This window comes from Ambystoma mexicanum, chromosome 9, assembly GCF_040938575.1.
Source record: "Ambystoma mexicanum isolate Mex_15411 chromosome 9, UKY_AmexF1_1, whole genome shotgun sequence".
NCBI classification, from domain to species: Eukaryota; Metazoa; Chordata; class Amphibia; order Caudata; family Ambystomatidae; genus Ambystoma; species Ambystoma mexicanum.
Window position 1 is genome coordinate 547,814,464 of NC_090931.1, and position 27,281 is coordinate 547,841,744.

At 52.3% G+C, this 27,281-nt stretch overlaps 1 protein-coding gene across 2 annotated transcripts in view; it reads right to left on the reverse strand.

Annotated features, from left to right (window-relative positions):
• Nucleotides 1–27,281, reverse strand: part of CLTC (clathrin heavy chain) — a 1,506,669-nt gene that overhangs the window by 305,406 nt on the left and 1,173,982 nt on the right. For both annotated transcript variants that reach the window (XM_069615119.1, XM_069615118.1), the window contains exons 29-30: nucleotides 690–860; nucleotides 143–364 (exon numbers count right to left, since the gene is read on the reverse strand). In XM_069615119.1, coding sequence (XP_069471220.1) covers nucleotides 143–364; nucleotides 690–860 — 393 coding nt within the window. The remainder of the gene's footprint in view (nucleotides 1–142; nucleotides 365–689; nucleotides 861–27,281) is intronic.

Genomic DNA, 27,281 nt, shown 5'->3' on the forward strand with positions numbered 1-27,281 from the left:
CCAACGAAGTGAGAAAAGAAAAACTGAAAAATTAAACTAAACAATAACTTTCAGTCAAAGTATAGTCTTGGAAAACAAATGAGGAAGAAAGATTGCCAAGAACATACTACTTTAACTTAAGAATGTTCCTAAAGAGTCATACCTTTGATAAGTATTCCCTCATAACCTGAATGAAGTATGGCATTGCAAAGTCCATGATATTGTGCCTCCATGCAGTTTCCAGGACAACGTCAGGTCTGAGAAGGTCATAGCAAGTAAAAAGACAAGCCGCAAAACACTCCCTCTTTTCTTCAAGTAAAAACCACTGGAGCAATTCCTCTGCAAGTTCTGTGTCCTTGGATTCTGAGGCATACTGCATAGCATCCTATAAAAAGGTGACCATCAAATAATGAAAAGCATGGATACATCTTTGTCTAGATATACTACAGTTCCACATTTTTATTTGAGAGCATTTGTAATTTAGTGTGAAACGTAACATTATTGCTGTATACAGAAGTGGAAACTACCCCAACATCTGAACAATATTGAAACTGAATGTCAGCATCCAACCACTATCTGCTCCCAAAACCTAGTCATGCTAGCCAATCCTGAAGATTCAGGATCCACAAGTAAAACTGTACATGCCATACCCTACTAGCAGTTTAATGGAAGGCCTTTATAGGTAATCAACAAGTTACTTTAAGATTTACCTTGTATAATCTATCTTTCTTGCAGAGTTCCACACTCTGTTTCCACCTATTGTTGCCTTTGAAAAGGTACGCAGCAATTCTTCTGAATTCAATCAGCTCATGCTTCTCCAAACGTTGAGCCAGTGAGATATTATCGAAGTTATCATAGGCATCTATGGATGTTCTAAGTGCCTTTAGAAGTAAAAGAAACAGCAGCATAAGCATTTTTTATCTTTTATGAAAAAGGAAAATCAGATTAGATGTTGGTTTCTGGGAGAACATAGGGCTGTTACTCATAAGAAGAAAATGTGCATTTTGAAAACACCATACTCTGTTAACAAGGCAACAACAAGGAAACAACTTTAAAGTTTTAAACACCCAGATTGAGCTACTCTACTGTTAAGGCAGTTTAGGTTGTGTACCAATCTCTGTTGATGGTGCTACAACAACTAACCATAAGAGGAAGGCTAAAACATGTGGCAAGAAGGGGATGCCAAACCGCTCTTAAACATGGTCCATGGTCAGCACAACATGGCCCGTCACGCATGGGTAGTAGGTCGACACAGAGGTACAATTAGTCCACACATCACTATGGAAAATACACTACACAGATTTACTAAAATAAATATACTTTAACAAAGGTCACACATAAAAACAGTATTGCCTATACAAGGTCTCTGCTAGCTCCAATGTCTATGTGAGAGTCATTTGTCAAGGGCAAGAACCCAACAAACGAGAGGTGGGGAGAATTAGGATACCATCCAACCTGTTAAGATGAAGTACAAGTCCAACACAGAGGTGGCAGGCCCATTGGCAAATATTTATATATAAAAGTAAAGCAAAAAACTTCTCTTGCCCTATTTCTAAGAGGGGTTGCCCTACCTCAACAAAAAGACTAAGGAATCAGTCAGGATGTACAGAAAAGTAAAACGCCCACCGTCCTGTGTACGAACCTATTTCTGTCCCTTACACTCAAGATTAACTAAGGAAAAACTGCAGAAGGATGCTTCTCTCATTCTGGACTCCAATTACATGTTCAGTGTTTGATGAGGAAACAGAACAAGTTCGAATTAACTTAAAAGTCCTTGAAGTTGGATGCTCCTCCAACACATATAAAAACAGGATAAATGGGGAATTGTCTTCCCTCCTTTTCTTACACAGTCAGTCTTATGTCACAAAACCATAGTCTCCAATTATCAGGCGGGGGAGTCTCTTCCCCTGTTCCTTCTCCGGTTCACAAATGTAACATCAAGTCTGGTTCACTATACTACCAGACTGGACTATAGATCCAAGTGTTCAAGAAACTGTCCCTTCTTTTAGCAATGGGCCCTCGACCACTTATTTTCACTTCACGTGCCCCACCCTCCCTCTCTCCCTCTTCTCACCCCCCTTCCCTCTCCCTTCCTCGTGTGGGTCCCAGATCCCTCTGTTGTCTCAGGACCTCCCCCACTTGCTGTGGGCCAATTCTCCTCAGTCGCATGCTTCTTCAGGCCGATATGGGTCCTTGACCCTTGAGTGCTGTTCTTGCAGGGCTTACCAGACTTCGTATGGGTCCCAGAACCTCGCGGGCTGCTCTTGCCTGACTTCCCAGACTTCATATGGGTCCTAGAACCTTCGCTCAGGTTTCTAGCATGTCGCCTCCAGGCCTGGTTCACTAACCTGCCAAGTACTGTTCCTCCCATGTCTCTTTCGTGGCACTTTCCAAGTACTGGTATGAGGGAGATGGGGTCCAACCGCCTCATTCATTCTTTTTTTATCTCCAATGCCCGCGACGGTAACCCAAATACCTTTTGTGGCGTTACCAGCTTGATGGGGCAGCTTTGCAGAACTGCTTCTTCCTGCTACGGGTCTCGGCACGCCTTCCAGGAGTCTCTGTGTCCTCACAGCCTTCCAAGGTCTGGTCCCTCTCGGCATGTGCTTCTCTGTCTGACCATGTGGTCCTACTCCTGGTCTCCCCTGGGCCTCGGATTCTCCAGCCTGGGCAAAGGGGAACACTGTGGCTAGGCGCCGTCAGACTTTCCAGTTCCCCAAGGTGAGCCTCCAGCCAGCTCTCGGTTCCTCCAGGAAAAACAGCCCCCCCTTCCCTTTTTAGCTTTGGCTCTAGTTGACTGCCACGTATGCTGGTTCGGTAATAGGCTTTTGCCACTTGCCTGTTCTTCGTGGTAAGAACTCCATCTGGGTAGCGCTCATTCTTCCTCGTCCCAGTAATTATAAGTTACTCACCGTAGTGACTAACGTACTCTTAGTCCATAGTCCCCTTTCCTCCATACTGTATGGGCGTCCCTTCCAAGGGACGGGAGACAGAACCTTTTTCACCAGAAAAAACCTTCTTCCCATTTAAATTTAGAGGCGCGCACCCTGACTCGGCCCTCCGGTGCCACACCTCAGCCCCCGTCGACAATAGATTTAACATTGCCTAATAACACCAGTATTATGGGGGAGGGGGGGGGGTTGGTGGGACGTGTGGAGAAAAGGGGACTATGGACTAAGAGTAGGAACAAGTTACTTACCTGTAACTGTTGTTCTCCAGCATGGGTCTGGCATGGATTCACATGCTCATGAATATTCCCCGTCGTCAGGCTGGGAATCCTCGGTAAAGAAAAAACCAGTATCAGTTTCGTTTCTGATCTGTCTTTCGTAGTAGTAACCAATCACTGGTCTCTGCGTCATACTGACCACAGCCAATGACTGCCCTCTACCCAAGCCCCGCCTCTGGCAGCCATCTTCAGATTTGGAAGCACGTGAAGTGGCAGTATGACCAAGTGAAGAGCCGCAGAGGGGTAGGCGGGAGGGTTCGCATGTGAATCCATGCCAGACCTATGCTGGGGAACAACAGTTACAGGTAAGTAACTTGTTCCTTCTCCAGCATGGGGTCTGGCATGGATTCACATGCTCATGAATAAAGAATACATAGCAGTACACACATGCACAACCACGGGAGGTGGCAAAGGCTCAACATTAAGCATTACATCAAACTCAACATTAAGCATCTTACCTCCTCACCAGGCTCACCTCAGGCGAACAGGTTGCGCAGCACTGCTTGGCCGACCCTGGACTCCTCCCTGGAATCCCGATCGACGCAGTAGAATTTCGTGAAGGTGTGCGTCGACCTCCACGTAGCAGCCCTGCCTATGTCCAGCAGGGGCACACCAGAAAGGAACGCCGTGGTAGCTGCGATCGCTCTGGTGGAATGGGCTCTCGGACGGCCAGGCAGCGGTCGGTTTGCCAACCGATGACAGTACATGATACAGCCGGAGAGCCATCTGGAAATGGAAGCCTTCGAGAGAGCCTTCCCCTGATTGACAGGTCCAAAGTTCACAAAGAGTTGACGTCTTCCGAAAACACTTAGTGTGGTCCACGTAGAACTTCAGCGCTCTAGCCATATCCAGCGAGTGCAAAGTCCTCTCAGCCGGCGACGAAGGCGACGGGAAGAACACAGGCAACACCAAGGGTTCGTTGAGATGGAAGTCCGACGGTACCTTGGGCATGAAGGAGGGGTGCGTCCTGAGCACTACCCTCGTGTCGTGAAAAGTCAAGTACGGGGCCTTGCAGGAAAGGGCCTGGATCTCTCCCACCCGTCGTGCGGAGGTGATGGCCACAAGAAACGCTGTTTTCCACGACAGAAACTTCAACGGGGCCGAGTGCAGAGGCTCGAACGGAGGTCCCATGAGCTTGGTCAGCACCACGTTGAGCTCCCACGCCGGGGCCGGCGCCTTCACCGGCGGGAACGATCTGAACAGTCCCTTCATGAACTCTTTCACCAGACGATGAGACCACAGGGACGTCCGGCCCGTGGTTCTGGTGTATCGGGAGATCGCAGCAAGATGAATCTTGATGGACGCGTGTGCCAGTCCAGCTTTGGCCAGCGTCAGCAGGTACGGCAGTACCTGGGGAGCCGTAATCCGTAGAGGGTTAATCTTCTGTGCGTGGCACCAGACAGAGAACCTCTTCCATTTGTGTCCGTAGCATTTAAGAGTCGAGGACGCCCTGGCCTTTGCAAGAACCTCTCTGCAGTCGGCCGGTATGTCGTATCCTCCAAACTCTAGCGCTGCAGGAGCCAGGCCTGCAAGTTCAGAGATTTCGGGTCGTGGTGGAGGATGGCGCCTCCTTCCCTGGAGAGTAGATCCGCGTCCACCGGCACCTTGATTGGCGGGGACGCTGACAAGTCCAGAAGGTCCGGGAACCATATCTGCCTCGGCCACGCAGGTGCGACGAGGATCATCCTCCACCGTGACCTCTTGAGCTGGTTGACGAGCCGGATTAGCAGTGGCAAAGGAGGGAACGCGTAGAGGAACAGGCCCTCCCAGGGGAACGAGAAAGCATCGGCCATGCTCCTCGCCTGGGGAAACCTGCTGGCGAACCTCCGGCACTTGGAGTTCGTCGCCGTCGCGAACAGGTCGATCAGGGGTGTGCCCCACCGTCGGAAGAGGCGATCCACTAGATCCTGCCGTAGTTCCCACTCGTGGCACGAGCGCAGCTCCCTGCTGAGTGAGTCGGCGATGGTGTTTTTTATCCCTGCCAGATGAAACGGCACCAGAAACATCCTTTGGGCGACTGCCCAATGCCACAGGTCCTGCGCCTCCTTGGACAGTGCTGGGGACCTGGTTCCGCCCTGTTTCCTGATGTAAAACATGGTGGTGGTGTTGTCGGTGAAGATCCTCACCACCTTGCCCTTGAGGGACGGAAGGAAGGACCTGAGGGCCCAGAACACTGCACGGAGCTCCAGGACGTTGATATGGAGGGACTTCTCCGTCGGGAGCCAGAGGCCTCTCGCGTGCAGATTTTCGGTGTGCGCTCCCCACCCTTCCAGGGAGGCATCCGTGGTCACTGTCTCCTGGTGGTCTGGGGTCTGGAAGACCATGCCCGCCGTCAGATGCGCGCGGGTGCCCCACCACCGGACCGCTCGGCGGAAACTCTCGTCGAGTGTGATCCTCTCCTCGAAGCCGCCCATCGTTTGGATCCAGCGCGCGTCCAGGAACTCCTGCAACAGGCGCATCCGGAGCCTGCACATGGGAATGAGGTAGATGCAAGAGGGCATCATTCCGAGGAGGGACTTGATGGACCTCACCTTGGCCGCGTCAGAAACCAACATCCGCTGTACCTTGCCCAGGATGGACCTGGTCCTTTCCTCCGACGGGGAGGGCAGAAGGGACACTGTGTCGAGCTTCACTCCCAGAAACAGTGCGTTTTGCGCAGGTACCAGGTGGGACTTGGCGTAGTTCACGGAGAATCCCAGGTCCGTGAGAAGTTGGACGGTCCTTGCCGTGTGCTCCACAGCGAGCTCCCTCGTCTTGGCTCGGATGAGCCAGTCGTCCAGGTAGGGGTAGACGTGGATCCCCTCGCAGCGCAGCTGCGCCGCCACCGGTGCAAGGCACTTGGTAAATACCCTGGGTGCCGACCGTAGTCCGAAGGGGAGGGCTTTGAACTGGTAGTGACACCCTTGGACCACAAACCTGAGGAATTTTCGGTGCCCCTTTAGGATGGGAATATGGAAGTAGGCATCCTCCAAATCCAACGACGACAGGAAGTCTCCTTCCTCCAGCTGACCCAGGACGTGCTGTAGGGTGACCATCCGGAACTTCTGTGCCTTGATGAACTTGTTCAGACGTCGCAGGTCTAGGATGGGGCGCCATCCTCCCGTCTTCTTCTTCACGAAGAAGTATCTCGAGTAAACTCCGGAGCCCCGAAGCCTCTTTGGGACGAGTTCGATGGCGCCCTTCCTGAGCAACGCCTTTACCTCCAGGAGAAGCTGAGGGACGTGAAGCTCTCTCCTGGCCACGGGGGGGACGCGCGGGCACCTTCTTTGAAACTCGAGCGCGTGGCCCCGGGCCAAGGCGTCCAGCACCCAACGGTCGGTGGAGATGGACTCCCACACGCTGACGAAGCTCGCCAGCCGGCCTCCCACCGGGGTGCTTCGGTGGGGGCCCGACCCCACGGCCGGTTCAATCCTGTTTCGACGAGGCTTTGCCGCCTTGACCTCCTTGGCGACGACGGCGGGGTCCTCCAGACTTGCCACGTCCTCTATAGGCCTCTTGAGACGACGAGCGGGCCGCTTGACGGTAGGTAGAGAAACCGCCGCCGGAACCTTTGGAGGCGCCCTTGCCTCCGCTGCTCCGAAAGGGCGTCCGTCGTTGCTGTAGAACCCCAAGGGCCCGGGCCGTCTCAGTGTCCGCTTTAATGGCCTGAAGGGAATCGTCCACTGTTTTCCCAAACAGGTTGTTCCCATCGAACGGCATGTCCAGGACTCTGGTCTGTACGTCTTGACGGAAGTCCGTAGCCTTGAGCCATCCACGCCGCCTAAGGCACACGCCGTTGCCCAACTGGCGAAACCCAGTGTCGGCGATGTCCGTCGCAATAGTGATGGCATGGTCCGACGCCACCTCACCTTCCTGTAGGATCTCCAGGGCATCCGCCCTCTTGTCGTCCGGTAGGAAGTCCAGCAGGGGAGCCAGTTTGTACCATAGCTCCCTGTCGTAGCGGGCCACAATAGCCAAGGCGTTGGCCGCTTTAATCGTCGTCGCTGCAGACGAGATGACCCTGCGTCCCATAGCGTCCAATTTCTTTCCCTCGCCGTCCGGTGGGGAAGTCGAAGTGGAGGCCGCACCCCCCCCGCTTTCTTCCTGGCCGCCGCGGAGACGACAGAGTCCGGGGTAGGCTGCGCCCGGAGGCACAGGGGGGCCGCGTCCGGGACCCAGTACTTCTTTTCGTACCGGTCTCTTCTAGCTGGCGTCGTGGAAGGGTTCTTGAGGAGGGCGAGGCCCTCATCCCAAATGTCGTCCAGTAGAGGCACCGCGAGGACCGTCTTCCTCTTGGCCTCGCGCCGTTGATAAAGGAATCCTTCCTTTTTCTTCTCCTCAGGGCAGAGTTGGAAAAGCTCGGATGCCCTGGCGATCATGGAGTGGAACGATCCAATCTCGTCGGGCGGAGAGGCCCTGGTGGGAGGTGACGACGGGAGATCCTCGTCGTATACCTCGTCGTCCGTACCCGTCGCTGCCGTGTCAGTCCCTGTATCATCCCTTCGGGTGGACGGGGAGGAGGGCCAGACGGGTCGCAACGGCTGAAAAGGAGGTGGAGGGTGAATCCTTCTTTTCTTGCGAGGGGGAACACCCGAAGGACCCTCAACGCTGTCGTCGTCACCTGCGTCGGGCTCCATCCCGACGGGCCGGTCTTCATCCACGCCAAGGCCGTGGCTTAAGACCTCGATCAGCTCTTCCTCTGAAGCCGAATCTACGACGACGCCCTGCCCCCCCCTTTTTCTTCCCCGCCGGGGATTTCACGGGGGTCCTATCGATGGGCACAAAAGAGGACTCCCTCCGAGGTGGCAGGGAGACTGAGCCCCGAGGTCGCCACCACTGGTGTAGCCTCCACAGGCTGAGCCAGGGCCGCCGCGACAGTATCGATAGAGGGCTTGGCCGGATGGATTAAGGCCTTCACCACCTTAGGTACGCTCACCGCCTTATCCTTGAGGGGGGGGGGGGGACACTGCCTCGCTCCCCCTCCGATGGGGCATTCGAGCTCGACCGGGGCCTCTCCAGGAGCTTTGCCGGGTGCTCGCCCTTCCTCTTACCCGACCCAGAGCGTTGGCTCGTGGCTGAAGGTGCCGGGGAGGGTGCGCCCTGCCTGGCGCCCGTAGAGCCCGACCATTCGGCGCTCCTGGTGCCAGCGGACTCGCGGTGCTTGGCCTTATGTTGGACCCCCGTTGCCGGGGCGTCCTCAAAGGTCTTAGAAGACCGCTCGGATTTCTTCCTCTTCTTCTCGCCTGACGGGCTCTTCCCTTCCAGCCAGTTGGCGAGGCGTTGGTGGCGGTCCTTCATGGTCCGCTCCGACATATTGCCGCAAAACGCACAGTCCTTCTCCACGTGCGTCTTGTCGTCATGTAAGCAGTAGAGACAAAAGGAGTGTTCGTCCTCCTTAAAGACGTTCTGCAGCTGGCATCCAGGGCAGACCCTGAACAGCTTTCCGGGCGTCGAGCTTCCCTTCTCCTGGGCCATGTCCGGGCCTGAGAAGCTTCTGGAGTCCTCCAAAACGTAGCTCGACGAAATCTTCACCCTTGAGGGGCGCAGACGAATCCGACACGGGTCCCCGTTGATCGGATGGAGAGTCGGTGGAGCTTGAGGCTCTTTTGACCGGAAAAAACGAGGTTTTGAGAAAAAAACGTGAAAAATTAGCACTAACGCTCGAGAGCAATAGCACGAGGATCCCAACACATGAACGTGCGGTAAAAATCTGAAGATGGCTGCCAGAGGCGGGGCTTGGGTAGAGGGCAGTCATTGGCTGTGGTCAGTATGACGCAGAGACCAGTGATTGGTTACTACTATGAAAGACAGATCAGAAACGAAACTGATACTGGTTTTTTCTTTACCGAGGATTCCCAGCCTGACGACGGGGAATATTCATGAGCATGTGAATCCATGCCAGACCCCATGCTGGAGAACGTTAGTCACTACAGTGACTAACTTATAATTACTCTTACGTCCCGTCCCCTTTCCACCATACTGTATGGGTGATTACAACTGATTGTAGCCCCTGGGTGGAGAGGAGACCCATTTTAAGCAAATGGGTTTCTGAGAACCGCCTATTCGAAAGCAGCATCAGATCTAGAGCCGGTGTCCAAACAGGAATGCTTGCAGAAAGCCGAGGGAGAGGCCCAAGTGGCCGCCCTGCTTATGACTTGCCAAGGGACATGGCGCTGGAATGTGATGGCCATTGCCTTGGCCCTGACTGCGTGGGCATGCATGTTGGCCAGAAGTGGCTTGTGCTGGCCATCGTACGCTTCTTTGATGGCAGAGACCATCCAGCGGGATATGGAGGATATAGAGGCCTGATAGCCTGGCCTTGAGCCTCCAAAAGTGACAAACAGGGTGTCCGACTTCCGGAAGCCCTTGGTCCTGTGCAAGTAGAATTTCAGAGCATGCCTGCCATCCAGATAGTGCAGCACTCTTTGTGCTTCGTCCTTAGGATCGGGAAAAAACATAGGAAGAACTAGTTCCTCGTTAAGGTCGAAAACATATGGAACCTTAGGCAGAAATGCCGGGTGCGTCCGGATGACTACCTTGTCCTTGTGAAAGGGGGTATATTGCTCAGATAGCGCCTGGATCTCGTTGACTCTACGAGCCAAGGTAAGGCTGACTAATAAAGCCGTCTTGCTGGGGACCATCCTGATGTCCACGGATGCCATTTGCTCTAATGGTTTGTGTGCCAGTGCGCCCAAGACTATGTTGAGGTCCCACACCAGGTGCGGTCTCTAGACGGGCGGGTAGAGCCTAGCGAGACCAGTCAGATGTTTTTTAACAATAGGGTTGGAGGAGGAAAAAATGCCATCCTCCGAGTTCTTGTAAGCCCCAATGGCTGCAAGGTATGTGCAGCAGGTATCCACCTGTACGCCTGAATGAGCGAGGTGCGCCAAAAAGGAGAGCACGTCGTCCAAAGTGCAATCCAAGGGGTCGATTCCCTTGAAGTTTGCCCAGTGGCAGAATCTGGTCCATTTGCTTTTGTACTGGGCCCTGGTGGCTTTGCATCTGGCGCCCTTGTATGATCTCCAGACTGGCCTGTGAGAGGCTAAGGTGCCGAAGCGTTACCTGCTCAGGTACCACGCTATGTGGGCTAATTTCCCTGGCGCTGGGTGGATGACTCTGCCCCCCTGCTGCGCCAGAAGATGTGCTGGGCCTGTCGGAATTTGCATCAGGGGCACCTCCGAGAGGCTGAGTAGCTCCGAAAACCACGCCCTGGCTGGCCACCATGATCTTGCAAATTACCCTATGGATCAGAGGAGTGGGCGGAAAGGCGTAGGCTTTCATGCCGGTCCACTGGAGGTGAAATGCGTCGCCCAGAGAGTAGGGGGGGTTACCTTGCCAGGATGCGAACTGGGGACACTTCTTGTTGTGCCAGGTGGCAAAGAGATCCACATGGGGGTGACCCCACCTGTTGAAGATCTGAGTAACGAGGTTGTTTAGCTGCCACTCGTAATTGTACGCTCCCAGCCAGCTGAGCCTGTCCCCTTCCAGGTTGGATTCCCCCGGGAGGTGGACTGCCGAGAGGTAAATGTCGTTTTCCAGGGCCCATTCCCACATGCTGATCGCCAGTTTGCACAGAGGAGGGGATCTGGTGCCTCCCCGCTTGTTGACGTAGTACAAGCTGGTCGAGTTGTCTGTCTGGATGAGGACAGCCTTGCCCCTGAGAAGTGGTAGGAATGCTCTGAGCGCATGTGGTATTCATGTTCCTGTCGAGTCCAGGTCCTGTGGACCGAGAACCCATGCAGGGCGGCTCTGCAGCCCTCGAGCGATGAGTCTGTGCTGATGGTGGCCTGCAGAGGACAGCCAAAAGGGCTTGCCTGTCCATAGGTTGCAGTCCATGGACGACCATGTTAGGTCCGGGTGGAGGGATAGAGGAACGTTGATCTCGAATTGCGAGCCCCGCTCCTGGTTCCATGAGGCTGGAAAGTGCAGCTGAATCCTTCTCATCCTCAGTCTGGTGTGCAGCACGGCTAATGGGACCACTACCAGTAGACCCAGGAGATGTTGATACCACCATGCCGAGGTCACCTCTCTGCTGAGGATGTGGGCGGTGGCCCTCTAAATGGCTGAGATTTTGTCCTCCGACGGGAAGACCTTCTCGGAGTACGTGTCCCAAATGAGTCCCAGGAATGTCAGTCTGCGTAGGCTGCAACTGTGACTTCTTGAGGTTGAGCGAGAAGCCCAGATCGCGCAGAGTGTTCATAAGGGCCTGGGAAGAGTGGCAAACCGCTTCCAAATATGTAGCCCTGACGAGCCAGTCGCTGAGGTATGGGTAGATGTGGAGGGGCCCTGCCCTCTGAGGAGGGCTGCCACGGCGTTCATGAGTCTGGTAAAGACCCTGGGGGTCGAGTTGAGGCCAAATAGAAGGACTTTGTATTGAAAACGGTAGCCCATGATCCTGAACCGTAGGAAGGAACGATGGGGCTGCCAAATCGGGACATGTAGGTACGCGTCCTTCAGGTCCAGGGAGCACATCCAGTCTCCCTTGTCCAATGTCTCCGCTATAAAAGCTGGTGTAACCATCTTGACATTTTGCAGGGGTAGGGAGAGGTTGAGGGTGGAAAGGTCCAGCACAACTCAGGCCCGCCTGGTGGTGGTACTGAATGGCAAAAATCCTCGAGTAAAAGTCACAGCCTCAGTGGGAGGCTGGAACTTCCTCCACTGCATGGCTCTACGAGCAACCGGATCTCCGCCAAAAGAGTTGCTGTCCCAACCTGTGGGAGTGGAGAGGAGGAGGGAGGAGAGGCTGGGATAGGAAGGCGGTACCCTGTGGATACTACGGAGAGGATCCAGGGGTCCGCGAAATTCTGGCACCAGAAATGGACATGGAGAGCAAGCCTGCCCCCCCCCCCCCCGCCCCCTGTCCTGGAGACACGTTGACCCGAAGGGGCGTGTCATGCCTTCTTTCCCTTGGTGGCTGACGCAGAGGAGGGGGACTGGAAAAAGCTCTTACTACCCCACCCCCCCTTTTGTTGTTTGCACCAGTTCTGAGACGGCGAGTGGTCCGGCTGCCTGGATCTGCGTTGATGGAAGCCGCGGAACCCTCCATATGTACAACCCTTTTCGGAGCGCTGCTGAGATTGGGTGTACGATTTGGGTGTGGTCTTTGTAAGAATGGATAGAGACTTTGCCGTTTGTGAGCGGTTTTTCTTTTTGTCCAGCTCTTCGTTTATAGAGGAGTGGAGGAGGTCTACCCCCCACAAACGTTACATCTAGAATGCGCTCCTAGGCATCCGGGTTGAATTTCGTTGCCAAGAGCCAGGCTGTTCTTCTCATGTCTGTGGCAATACAGATGGCACGGCCTGAGGTATCGATATGAGCCACTGTGGATTCCATGTCGTCATGCGCCACCAGCTTGGCTTCAGCTAGCCCCGCCTTAACCTTTTAACTGCCATGGGTTTTCCCACCAGTGCCAAGGCCTTTTTTGGCGATTTTGGTATTTCGCCATTCAATGCCTTCTAATGTTTTCTGTTTCATTAACCACTTAAGTGCCAAGGACGAGATACCTTGCCCTTGGCACTAGCGTGATTGACACTGGGTGAGGAGTTCCAGGAGGAAGTCTGGAATTTCCCGTCATAACCTTTGGTTGGCGGCAGCCAGCATGGCGCCTGCGTTGGCCTGACGAAGGTGCAAGGATGCATCCGAGTAGATTTTCTTGCTGTACGTCTCCAAGATCTTCTCCTCCTTGCCTAGATGCACCGCAGAGGAGGCGGCTGAGGCTTTGAGTATAGTGATGCTGCAGCGATCACCGAGGAGTGTGGCTGCAGATGGGTTGAGAGCATATGTGTATGCCCCTTTGTACTTGGCGTCCAGGCATCGATTGACCAGCTGGGTTGAGTGGGGCTTGAGCCAACCCTTCTTAGCCAGGGAGATTACATTGGTTTGCAGTGGAATCTCCGTGTTGGCAGAGGGGCGTTGCGTGAGGACTTCAACGAGAACCCCTTCTGCCGGTTGTTCGACCTCAGGTTGGGGGAGGCCCAGGTACTGCGCTAGGCCAGTAAGACATTTGTGGAAGGCCCTGGCTGAGGATGGCATGTGCGGATCCTCCTCCTTGTCCGAATCCTGTGGAGGAGTGGTGGATGGCACCGGAGGCGGCAGAGGTTGCGGAGTTGGCTTTGTAGTCGGAGGAGGTTGCTGCACCGGGGCCTGGGTGCCCGATGGAGGCGTCTGGTGCCGCTAGCATGGCGGAGAGGACTTCCCTGAGGGTGTTTTTGATGATAACCCCCATCTGAGGAGACCTCATAAGGCCGAGGAACTTCTCACTGGCCAAAGAGGTTGCAGGGGGTGCCGACAGGGTAGCGGGGGGATGCTGAAGCCGCTGCATACCCTGTAAATATGGATGCAAAGGAAAGCTGCCCTGCGCAAATGAGGGGTAGACTCTAGGCCACGTACCTGGTTGAGTTCAGTCCCACCTTGACACTCATTCTCCCCCAAATTCCTGGAATGGCGTCGGACAGGTGCCTCTTGCTGGCGTGGTGGCCATTTTGGCGAGCAGCCTGCCACGTGCTTGCGATGTGGTGCATGGCCTGCTGGGTCCGGCCTCGTCCAAAACTCGTGCGTCTGGATCACGAGGCCTACCCTGCTCCTCTGGCCTCAGCCCGGTAGGTGTCACACCCTCGACCAGAGGGTCAGTAGAGCTGCGTTTAGGCGCCCCCGCAGACCTATTTCCAGCATTGGGGCGTAGCCCCTCGGACATGGTGCTGGTAAAAGGGCAGAGCCCCTCGGGTGTAGACCCGGTAAAAACCTTCTGGTCCCTCAACACTGCACCCTGGAGGATCCCTCGACACGAAGGCTGGTACCTGTAGCAGCCTCGGTGCATGTGCCGGTAGAAGGACCTGGCCAGACCCCTCCCGTGCGGAAGAGTCCCTGGGAAGGAGTCTCCCTTGCGGGGTGCGCTGGAAAATATCGGCACTACCTTGGGCCTGGTTCGATGCTTCACAAAGTTCTTGAGATCCTCTGGAGGCGACCTCTGGAAGAGCTCCCTCCACCTGGATAGTCTGTTCTTCAGCGTCTTCGAGGACAGCGAGTCACACCCTGAACATGATTGCCAACCGTGGTATGAGCCAACGCAACGCAGGCAGAGGGCGTGGGGGTCTGAATTTGGGAAGATCCCGTTGCAGGATGGACACCTGTAGAAGTCGACATGCGACGGGGAGGAGCGTGACGCCTGAAGACAGAGTACCTGAATGATAGGTGAGACAAAAGACAATAGAAGAAGTATCCTTGCGTGGAATTACATGGCCGAAGCCAAACCTAGTAGCGCTGGTGAATTCGGCCCGTTCCTGTCGACACGGAAAAGGGGACTGAGGTGAGGCGCCAGAGTCAGGACAGCGCATGCTCCCTGTGTTTCGCGCCTCGAAATTTAAAGGGGAAGAAGGTTTTTTCTCCCATCCCTTGGAAGGCATGCCCATACAGTATGGAGGAAAGGGGACGGGACGTAAGAGTATGGTCTGTATGGATGCAATCTTCTACCCTACATAAATACATAAGCGTGTGGGGGACCACAGAGGCCTGAGCGGGGGTAAGAGGAAAGGGGACAGAAATGGAGGGGGTGCATACTGCATTCTCCCAAGAGTCGTCACTGGTCCCATAAAGGGTTTTCCTCATGAGCTACATCTGCTGAGTACAACCCCCAGAGGGACTATGGAGTAGCAGCCTCACTCCCTGGCCTCATGGGAAGGTGCTCTCCCTATGGGAGCAGTGACAATACCCTGGTATTCGTCACAGAACTTACAAGCAGGTAAGTACCTAGTAGCCTGCACAACTAAGTAGTGTGTCCTAAAGACGTATCCTAACCCAGTCTATGAGGAAGGCCCTAAACCTGATGGCCAGCACCTAACACATTTATGTCTAAGACACACAAATAAACTAACCCATACAACTATATTTGATTAATTACAATGCATGGTTTATTAAGGAGGAACCCATGTATATCATTTATAGACCTGTCCACAGCCTTCAACTGAGTTACTGTAGCAGGAACTGTGTTCTCAGGGTTTACTGGAATGATTGTTTAGGGTTTCCAATAGCCCTTCACAAGGGTAACAGTAACTCTAAAAGAGTGGGACGATCTGGGGCATGCACATCCTAGTTTGGCATCAAAAGGGTGGTTCGGCATGACTGCCCGTTACAAAAGATTTCTCTTTTGGCAACTTTCATGTCATAGTTCTATGGACCCCCAAACCTTTTGAACCTATGCTGAATTTCTGCAGGGAAGTGAAGTCTTCTGCTTCACCCACGTGGCATTTTGCTTATTTTGTTATGGGGAAACTAATCAGTTCCATCAGACTAACAGAACTGGGAAACTTGGTCTCCCTTTTGACTTTTTACACTTTGTAACTGCTTAAGACTCCACACAGCATCTTACAATGCAGTGCAACGGGGATACTTTTGTGTTGGCTTATTCCTTTACATTTTGTGGTTACTTTTATTTTGTGTGACTAAAGACGAATTGGTAGCAGCAATTGTATTGTTGCCATTTTTGTGTTCTTTCTAGTGTGCAAATTCATGTTTACCACGTTTGGCTACCAAGTGTGGATAGTGCCCTAAAATGGCCACGCCACAAGATTCTGACTTGTTCTTTAGCTATATTGTTGTTTGTCCTTCTTCCTGCCTTCCCCGAGTCAGGAAATCCCATAAGGCCATACATCTGCCCAGGAAAGCAGCAGCTTTCATAAGCTATTTATGCCTGTGTGTTTGTGGCCCAGGAAGGGAATGTGACAGTCTGGTCCCATTACACATTTCTGAAGACAGTCTGGGAGTGGGGCATGAGTGAAACTAACAGTGGTTCTGATTGGACCACCGTTGGCTGTTTAAATGGTGCTGATCCTCACCATTGGTGTCTTGGACTTACTTCCAGTTTGGATTTTTTAAAAGAGGACTCCTGCAGCCATGTTCTTCAGATTATTATTGGCGCCAAGAATCCTGTGTAGAAGAACAGCAGACTATCTGAAAAAAGAAAAAAAAAAAGAAAACAAGACTATCCGTTCTGGTGTCTGCCCCAGCCCTGCCCCATTGGACTACCTGCTGTTGGGCTTTGACTTAAAAGAGCAACGGCTGAATTCTACAGGGCGGGTGACGGGGGACTCAATAATGTTGGGACACATCTATGCCAACAAGGGTTTGAGTAGATATATACCAAATGAGCGGTCAGAGCCAGAACAAAGATCATAGGGATGACAATATGGGACGCAATTCAAATCAGGACTGTGATACCGAAGCCTTTATTGTCCAAAATAACTGGATGGGTCGAAGGGGGCAAGTAGGCGTATGGAATGCATGGAAGAAGAGAGGGGCTTGCAGTGAAAGACTTGTGTATAGGCACGTTATCAATGCCATATCATATCCTATCATTTCATATCAGGGTAAAGGGGTTCTTGGGCTTGGCTCTCCGATGGATTAACTGGAGGTCTCCGTGGAGCAAGGGGGCTTTAAGTTGTCATTGTGGAACTGTAGAGGTTCACGGCAATTCTTTTTGAAGGGGGACCTCCAGTTTGAATTATTCAGGATCATCTGCCTCCAGGAAACTTGGCTGTTGGCGCCTCCACTATTGGATGGCTATTCTATTCATTTGAACAGTGTGGTCAACGTGGCGAGGGGATGCATATCATCGGGCTTATGACAGCTGTGAAAATCAGCATTGACATCCGGGTAGTGGAGGTAAAATGCCCCAACCCATTTGTCCAGATATTGGTTATGGCCAAGCAATCAGAAGGGTGCCCAGTTTTGTGTAACCCCCAAAAGGGGTTAAAGATCAGGATTTTATCCATGTCCTCCTTGATACGCTGATGGGTTGAGCCCTTGCAGGATTTCTCTATATTAGTCTGGTGATTTTAATATCGTCGTCTTAGTGGAGGCAACACATTTTTAAAAAGGGGGGGGCCCCCACAAGACAGAGAGACCTAGACAAAATAAAAACATTACTGGGGGATGCGAGGAGGAGGCTTAGAGTGAATTTGCATATGTTAAATGGAAAAATAGGAGGAGATATTCCTAGCCGCACCACATGGAAATTTGGTTGTAAGAGTGCGGTTTTGGACTACATCTTCGTTAGTATCTTTTTGCCACAGGTCACCAAATTGGAGGTGTTGCCATCATCTAGTAGGGACCATGATATATTGCAAATTAAATGGTTGATTAGTAACAGTCTTCCGGCATTGGTATACACTGGAGACTTGGACATTTTCCTAGGCTGCCACCGCCTCTGTATGTCTGCACAAAGTATTTGCAAACTAAGGCAAAGGTTAACAAGTAAAGCTCACGATCAGACAAGCAACTTCTGCCCTTTTATTGATTATCCCTTCTTTTTAACTGACTTTGTTTCTACTAAGGGTGGGGATAAGCGTAGCGAGTATGCCTGTAAACACATAATTACGAGGTGGTTTGTTAGAACAGATGCCTTCGGGCTGATTTTATAAATATTAAGCAAGCTGGAGGCTTTAGTATGTAGATTCTATTAAAAATGAAATTATAAAATACTCACCATAGTGACTAATGTACTCCTATTCCATAGTCCCCTTTCCTCCATACTGCATGGGCGTCCCTCGCTAGGGACGGTAGACAGAACCCTTTTCACCAGAAAAAAAACTTCTTCCCCTTCAAATTTGGGGGTGCGACCCTGGGAGCATGCACTCCCCTGACTCAGCCCACCGGCGCCACTCCTCAGTCCCCGTTGACGCGTCAACAATACTAACATTGCCCAACAACACCAATTTTATTAGGGGGAGGATGGTGGGACGTATGGAGGAAAGGGGACTATGGACTAGGAGTACGTTAGTCACTACAGTGAGTAACTTATAATTACTCCTATGTCCCGTCTCCTTTCCTCCAAACTGCAAGGCCGATTACAACTGAATGTAGCCCCAGGGTGGAGAGGTGACCCTCCTTAAGAAAACAAGTTCCTTAATACTGCCTGTCCGAAAGCCGCGTCAGACTTAAAGCCAGTATCCAAACAGTAGTGCTTGCATAAGGCAGAAGAAGAGGCCCACGTGGCCGCCCTGCTGATGACCTGCCAAGGGACGTGCCTCTGGAATGCGACTGCCGTGGCCTTGGCTCTGACAGCGTGGGCATGCATGTTTGTTGGTAGTGGTTTGTGCTGCTCCTCATAGGCCTTCTCGATGGCTGAAACCATCCACCTTGCTATAGAGGCCTTGGAAGCCTGATAACCCGGCTTTAACCACCCCCGAAGGTGACAAAGAGCCTCCGACTTGCAGAAGCGCTTGTCCTTTCCAGATAGAATTTCAGCGGGCATCTGATATCTAGACAGTGCAAGACCCTCTGAGCATCGTCCTTAGGGTCCGCAAAGAAAGTAGGTATTATCTCATTTAAGTGGAACGCCAAGACTACTTCAGGAAAGAAGGCGGGATGCGTTCTCAGGACCACCTTATCACTGTGAAAAGTAGTGTACAGTTCAGAAGCCACCAGTGCTTGTATTTTGCCAATCCTACGTGCAGACGTAAGACCCACCAGGAGAGCTGTTCTAATGGTGACTAGTCTGATGTCCGCGGATGCCATTGGTTCAAAAGGTTTGTGCATCAGGGCGCCCAACAACACGTTGAGGTCCCACACTGGGTGTGGTTTCCCGATAGGCGGGTAGAGCCTGGTGACGCCCGGCAGATGTCGTTTAACCACTGGGTTGGAGGACTAGAAGACTTCCTCCCGAGTTCCGGCAGGCTCAGATGGCCGCCAGGTAGGTGCGGCATGTGTGTACTTACACTCAGTGCGCGAGGTGTGCAGAGAAGAATAGCGCATCGTCCAACACGCAGGTAAGCGGGTCCACCTCCTTTGACCTAGCCCAGTGGAAAACCTGGTCCATTTGCTCTTGTACTTGCTCCTAGTAGCATCGCTCCTAGCCCCCTGTATGTGGTCTAGTTTAGCCTGAGACAGAAGCAGATGCTTTAGTGTGACCTGCTCAGGAACCACGCTGCGAGGACTAACTCCTGCAGAGCGGGGTGGATGAACTTGCCTCACTGCTGAGATAGATGCGGGGCACAAAGGAAGGTGAATGGAAGGCAGGTCCGAGAGACTGAGCAGCTCCGAAAACCATGACCTCGCCGGCCACCAAGGAGCTATCAGAATGATGTTGAGGTGACGAGATTCTGTTATCTTGCAGATCACCTGTGTACCAGGGGAGTGGGAGGAAATGCATATGCGTTTATGCTGTTCCACTGTAACTGTAAGGCATTGCCCAGGGAGTTGAGGCCCTGTCCCTGCCAAGAAATGAACTGAGGGCGCTTCTTGTACCAGGTGGCGAAAAGGTCCACCTGGGGATAACTGTTGGAGATCCCCTCGAGGACCCAATTGTTCAATTGCCATTCGTAATTGTCCGCTCCCAGTCCACTGAGCCTGTCCACTTCCAGGTTGGACTCCCCTGGGAGGTGGATTGCGCTCAAGATTATCTTGTTCTCCAGAGCCCTCTCCCACATGCAGACAGCCAGGCTGCACAGGGCAGGGGACCTGGTGCCACCCTGCTTGTTGATGTAATACATGCTGGTGGAATTGTCCTTTTGAATGAGGATCGCCTTACCACTGATAAGTTGCAGAAAAGCTTTGAGAGCGAGCCAGAAAGCTTTCAGCTCCAGCCAATAGATATGGGCCTCCTGCACCTGGAGGGACCACACTCCATGGACACTGTGGTTAGCCAGGGTAGCCTCCCCACCCTTCCAAGGAGGATTTGTGGGGATGGTCAGTTGCAGTGCTGGTAGACGGAAGGGCCTGCCTGTGCTCCACCTGACAAGGTCCTGGCGGAGAGAGAGAGGAATGCTGACAAGCTCTGCTTGGGAGCCCTGCTCATGCTTGCATGAGGTTGCGAAGTGCAGCTGCAATCTCCTCATTTAGAGCCTGGTGCGCGGTACTGCTAGTAGGAACGCTGCCATGATACCCAGAAGATGCTGGTAACACCAGGCTGAGGTCACCCCACTGCTGAGAAAGTGACCAGAGGCTCTCTTGATTGCTGCAATCTTGTCCTCAGAGGGGGAAATCACTATCGAAGTTTGTGTCCGAGATGAGGCCCGGGAAAGTCAAGCTCTGCGTCGGCTGCAGCTGTAACTTCTTGAGATTGATGGAAAATCCCAGCCAGTGGAGTGTGTTCATGAGGGCGGAGGTGGTGTGCTGGACCGCCTCTGGGGATCTTGCCCGGACAAGCCTGTCGTCCAGGTACAGGTAGACATGGTGCCCCTGGTAAAGGCCCCGGGGGCTGAGTAGAGGCCAAAAAATAGACACCTTGTATTGGAAATGGAAGCCCATGATCCTGAACCGTAGGAGGGAGCGATGAAGCTGCCAAATTGGGAGGTGTATGTACACGTCCTTCAGATCCAGGGAGCGCATCCAGGTCTTCCCCTGCACAATGTCACCGCAATAGGAGCTGGCGTACCATCTTGGATTTTTGAAGAGGGAGAGTTTGAGGGTGAACAGTCCAACAAAACTCTCAGGCCAGCCTGCTGCTGCTTTTGCCTGGCGAAAATACTGGAATAGAAACCCATGCCTCGTTAGGAGGCTGGGACTTCTTCCACTGCCTGGCTCTCTACGAGCGAACAAACTTCGCCAATAGAGTTGTAGTCCCAACCTGTGGTAGTGGAAGAGAGGAGGGAACCGGTAGTTGGTAACCCGTGGACACTGCGGATAGAATCCAATTCCAAAGGCCCGCCTCTTGTCGGAGCGCTGATGCAACTGGGAGTAGGCCCTGAGCGTGGACTGCGTGAAGGTATGGTTGAGAACTTGTCTTCTTATCGAGCTCCTCATCGATGGTGGAATGAAAGGTCTCCACCCACGAATGGAAGGTCCAATATGCGTTCCTGGATGTCCGAGTTGAACTTGGTTGCCCGTAGCCTGGCTGTCCTCATGTCCTTGGCGATGCAGATGGCACGGCCTGATGAGTCTATGTGCGCCACAGTGGACTCCATATCATCCTGGGCAACCATTGTAGCTTCTGCTAGCCCCGCCCTGAAACGTGCCTGGCTCTGCACCAGACGTTCTGAAAGCAAGTCAGCTATTTCCTGCCAAAGCCTCGGATTTACGGCTGACAGCATGACATCTGCATTACATTGATGCAGGTGCAGGGATGCGTTGGAATATACCTTCTTTCCATATGCCTCCAAGATCTTCTCCTCCATGCCTAGTAGTGCTGCAGAAGAGGGGGCCGTGGATGACTAAGGCTTGGAGTACAGTGATGACGCAGCAAACACTGAAGAGTGTGGTTGAGGATGAGCCAACAGTAAGAGTGGATCCCCCTCCATCTGCCTGTATTTGGTGCTGATTGGTAGGCTGGGCTGAATGGTGTTTCTGCCATAGTTTGTGGCTAAGGCGACAAGGTCCTTCTGCATCTGCATCCCCGTTCTAGCCGCAGGGCATAGGGTGAGGATCTCGGCGAGGAACCCCGCCTCGGGTTGTGGAAGCCCCCAGTATTCGGCCAAACCTAAGTGGCGTTCGTGAAAGGTCTTGGCGGAGGATGGTGTGTCAAGGTACTCATTGGTGTCCACTAGGGTGTCCAGCTGGTCCGGCGCGGGTGGAGGAGTGCTGGGCGCCGAAAGCTGAGGAGCAAGGACCGGAGCCGTTGGCTGCTGTGGAGGCTGGAGTGAAACAGCCTGAAATGTGGGAGGCAGGGGAGCCGGAATCGAAGGACCCGGCAAGGGCAGCAGGGTCTGCGCGGGGGCCTGCGGCGCTGGAGCCATAGGAGGAATGACTATAGGCATAGGGACTAGAGGGAGCTTGTCCCTGATCACATCCCGAAGGATGGCCCCCATCTGAGGAGATTTCATGAGTGTGACAAACTTTTCAAAAAACCTGTCTTCACAGGCCTGTGGGGAGGCAGGTGGTATTTACGGGGTAGCGGACTGCTGCTGGGGCCGGTGCGTACTCTGTCGGCCGGTTGCGGTGTAAATCTGCCCTGCGATGCTGATGTATAAGCTGTAGGCCACATACCTGGTTGAGACGAGTCCCACCTTGAAACTCGTTCTCCCACCTGCTCCGCTTCAGGGGGTGGTATCGGACAAGCGGCCATCTTGTCTGGCAGGGAGGCCATCTTATCAGGCTGCATACCAAGTGCCAACGTCGTGGTGCTTGCCTCGTTGGGCCCGGCCTCCAACAGAACTGTTGGCGGTTGAGCGCGAGACCTACCCTGCACCTCAGTACAGGGTCTGGAAGGCATATTTACATTACAATTACATATTGCCCTTGGCTGAGTCGCCAATAGTGCTGCGTACAGGTGCCCCCTGAGACATCTGTCCAGTACGAGGGCGTAGCCCCTTGGGTGAACACCCGGTACAAGAAGCTTGCGGTCCCCTCAGCGCTGTCGCCGGAAGGATCTAATGACCCCTCGGCCTGACGGCCGGTAGCTGAAGCAGCTTCGGTACCTGAAGCAGCTTCGGTACCTGTGCTGGTGTGAGAACCCGACTGGTTCCTCCCGCTCTGATGTTTCCTTGGGAAGGAGTCGTCCTTGCAGGGTGCGCTGGAAAAAAAGCAGTCCTACCTTGGACCTTGATTTGTGTCTGACGAAGTCCTTCAAGTTCTCTGGAGGCGACTTCTCGAAGAGCTCCCTCCACAAGCTAACCTGTTTTTCAGAGCACGGTGTAAGCACGTCACACATGGTACAACCTTCCCAGCCGGGATCAGGGCCATGGCAGCGGAGACAAAGAGCGTGAGTGTCTGACGTAGGGAAAAGCCCTTCGCAGGCTGGACACCTGCAGAAACTCACTGACATCGACATGTCCCGGGGAGGAGTGCGGTGCCAGCGGACTGAGTACCCGATTAAGACCAAAAAACAGAAGACAAAAGACAGAAGCAACTACCCAGGGAAGGGCGTGTGACTAGGCCGATCCCAAAACCCAGCGCTGGTGAAAGTAGTCTGTTCCCGTTGAAGCGGAAAAGGGGTCTGGGGAGTGGCACCAATGGGCGGAGTCAGGAGAGAGCATGCTCCCAGGGCCATGCCCCCAAACTTAAAGGGGAAGAAGTTTTTTTTCTGGTGAAAAAGGTTCCGTCTCCCGTCTCTAGCGAGGGACGCCCATGCTGCATGGAGGAAAGGGGATGGGACCTAGGAGTAAAGAGAAATATAGAAACTGTTTCAAGGTCTATACGTGTACTATTACTTACAAACTGGTAACGTTCTTTTGACTGGATGTTCCTCCAATGTATTCCAAATCTTTGACATGTAATGTCCACTGCTGTGCTACTTCAGAATTTATTTCGGCAGAGGGCGTCCTGCGTCAATGGCGTCGGGTCAATGTCCCTCGACGGCCTCCGTAGAGGGAGACGTCACCGGATGTTATAAATAGGACACACGGCACCCGTAGCCTCAGTTTATGTTTTTTCCTCCATAACATGTGACATGCTTGTACACAATGCCTGCTTGAATGCACATAGCCTTGAGGGAATGCAAGTTTCAATAGCATAGGAAATTCTCCAGAGGGGCAGGTTGGGAGGGCGATGTGGAATACATTGGAGGAACATCCAGTCGAAAGAACGTTACCAGTTGGTAAGTAATTTGTTCTTTGAATGTATTGTGTCCAACGTATTCCACATCTTTGACAGACTCCCAAAGCAGTACCAGAAAATGGATGAGGGAGAAGAATTTAGAATACCCAATCAGATGGCAGAATAAAGAACCGCTTTACCAAAGGCCATATCATGACCATCGAGCGTATACAGGGAGTAATGTTTGACGAAGGTGTGGATAGAAGCCCACATCGCTGCGTCACAAATATTCTTAATAGGAACTCCCCGCTGCAGGGCTGTGGAAGTAGCCACGCCCCTAGTGGAATGAGCGCGCAACCCGTCAGGAGGGTCCTTGCCCGTCAATCTGTAACAATCAGTTATGGGGAGGATAATCCACGTGGACAAGGTCCGTTTGGTAACAGCCTGGCCCAAACGATGTCCAGCGTACCCCACAAAGAATTAATCGTCCACTCTGACCCTGGACATCCTAGAAATATAAAAGCTGAGAGCTTTGCTAGGGTCCAACCTATGGAGTCGCTCCTCTTCCTTACCAGGATAAGTGTTAGGGAGAATTCTCATAAATGTGCTCATTTCCTTCACCTTAGAGACCCCCAGCAACTTTGCTAGAGTTTGAGGACTTGATTTTTTTACCTGGAAAGAGTGTGAGCCTTTTTTCCCCACTTATGTATTTTGATGTACGTTTTACACTGGTGTTCTTTGATTATGGAGTTTTAAGATAACTCCATAGGCATCTTTTCATGTGTGTTACACAGCACCATCAGTACAGTGACACAGGAATGTCTATTTTCTTTAGACTTCCCAAAGGTTTAAATACCTTCTCTCGGATAAACTACTGTTTCCCAGAGAATGTAAGGTAAAATTGACTTTACTAGTCTTTTTAAATTCCTAGGCCCAGCACACACTATCTTCCTATAGAGTGCTGGAGGGGTTACCTAGTATCTCGTTTGTCTAAAAACTCATGTAGTAGTCAAATGCAACCCCATGCTATCGAAATGACTGGTGGCAGTGGTTTTAGAACAAACTACCTCAATTTTTCCCGACCGCGAACACTGGTAGCTAAAAATCACTGGAGCAATATGGCGCCTTACGCCTTCTTTTGGGATAGGTCCTTCTAGTGTTTGTCTCTGCATGCCAAAACAGGTTTTGTCCCTTTGTTTCCATGCCTTTGGCAGATTCAGGACTGAAGACCACCTCTGGCGTTTGAGTGTCTGGAGTGGGCAGGAAGTGAGGGAGGTGCCCGAAACTCCATGTGTTTAGTCTCCTATGAGACCCAAATGCACTCTGGCGTGATCGGCTGGCCGATTGGCTGGTTGACTGTCCGGCAAGGACAGCCACCCTGCTGGGTGAGTGGCAGCTAGGCTGGAATGAATGGGAGGAAACTGTTTAAAAGGCGAGTATCCCGGACTGGAGAGCAGAGTCACCCACTGGAATGAAAGAACCGAAGACTAGCTGGAAGAGGACGGCTGCTGCAACTCCTGGATTGTTGGTTTGCCCGGTGAAGCCCTGCTGCAGGTATGAATTGCCAAGTTCATCTCGACAGAGAAGCCCCTTCAAGGACGACTTCTTCCTTTGAGTTGGTGGGACCAATCAACTCGTAAGCCACCTGGATACCATTCTCGAAGCTGGTTAGCATTAATCAGAGGGAAGGACACCAGCTTGTGTGCTCGAAGAACAGCTACTCGAAATGAAGTGACTCAATTTTGACAGCGTTTTCCGATGATCCCGTGCAGTGCAGCAGTCCCCGGATGTCCTCCCTCTTGTCCCCACGACTGAGGCTCAGGAACAGTGAGATCTGCAGGAACTGCCAGGAACCAATGTTTTCAGCTGCATCTTTTGCTTCATACTAAGGTACTGTGCTAACCCGATTGAGAGAACGCTTCTCTCTCGGTGAAAGTTCGTGGAACTTTCCCAACCTACAGGCCTAACCAGCTTGTGACCCAACATATGATTCTTTTTCATACAAACTACTTTTGAGAACTTTGGCAAAGACTTTACCGTTTACTTCAAGAACTGCTCTTTCCTAGCCAAGACACTAGTCCATTGACTTTGACCTATGCTTATTGAACTGAATCGAGTCCTCTAGTGAACTATAACTATTTGCACTACCCAAGAAAGTAATTGTGATCTATTACATTAACTTGTGCCTTTGCCTTCCCATCCAAAGTGATTGAAATGCCCTTTGGCTCCTATTTCAGGGAAGCTTAACTTGTTCCGAAACTAATTGGTTTTCCGTTGAAGCATATTTGTGTATAATATTAAGTTGCCTCCTTCTAATTAATGTTTTCCAAATGATTGTGTAATACATTTACAAGTGTTTTTACCAAGAAACCTTGAGTTTAAGTATCTACTTGAACCACTGTAATTGTAAGACCTCTGTGTAACTTCTTGTACTGCTCACATTCCCTCTTGAGATAAGCCTGTCTGCTCAGCTCGCTACCACAAAACTGTGTAGTACAGACGTATACCAAAGGTTGGTTTTTGCTTACACCTGTAGTCCTAATTGTATGTGGTGGTCCCAGAGGGCACAGCATGCAATTCTGCCTAACAAGGAGGAGGATAGAAAGCAGGAAGTACCACTTTCTGGCTTAAGTGAAACTCAGACACTACCTTGGGTAGAAAGGAAGGACGTACCCTCAGTACAACCCTATCCTTGTGGAACACAGTAAAGGGGGGCTTAGATGAAAGTGCCTGCAATTCACTCACTCTGCGAGCGGATGTAACCACAACCAAGAAAACTGTCTTGAAAGACAACAGTCTCAAAGGACAAGAGTGCAAAGGTTCAAATGGAGTACCCATCAGGAATTTCAAGACCAACTTCAGATCCCAAACCGGCACCAGAAACGGGCACGGCGGGAACACATTAGTGAGCCCTTTTAGAAATTGGGAAATCAAAGGAATCTTAAAATAAGAACATTCTTCAGATGAGCGCTTGAAGATAGACGGCTCCGACAGGGAACCTTTAATGGTACCTACTTGAAGGATCATGTGGGGCAAAGAAAGACAGAATCATGGAAATGGAACACTGAAAAGGACCGACATCGTGTCCTCTGCACCAGTCGCAAAACTTACGCCAACAGCAACGGTACAAATATTTGTTTGCCGGTCGCCTGGCCAAAAGCAACACCTCCATCACATCATCCTGGAGGTTCCAATCCTTATATCTCAACCTTTCAGATACCAAGCATGAAGGTTGAGAGTCTTGAACTATGGATGAGTACCCAACCTCCCTCGTGCGGGAGAAGATCTTCTCGGCAGGGAAGACTGCGTGGAGGGCAGATGGACATTTCTAGAAGGCCCGGGTACTACGCTCTCCTGGCCCAATCTGGAGCAATGAGGATCATGTGGGATCCGAAAGGCCACAACCACCTTAACACTTGAGGAATGACGGCGACCGGAGGAAATGCGTACAGAAGTGGGAATGACCAATCCACGACGAATGGTCTAAGGCTCGTCTCTGGGGAAATTCCCTTGAGCAGAATCTCTCGCACTTCCGGTTGGCACTGGTTGCGAAGAGATCCACTTGTGGGGTCCCCCAAAGGGCGAAGATCTCCAGAAGGATTTCCTGAGCCAACTCCAACTCGTGAGAGACTCTGCTCTGCCTGCTCAGAGCGTCCGCCGCCACATTCCCCTCTCCGGCCAGATGTACTGCCGA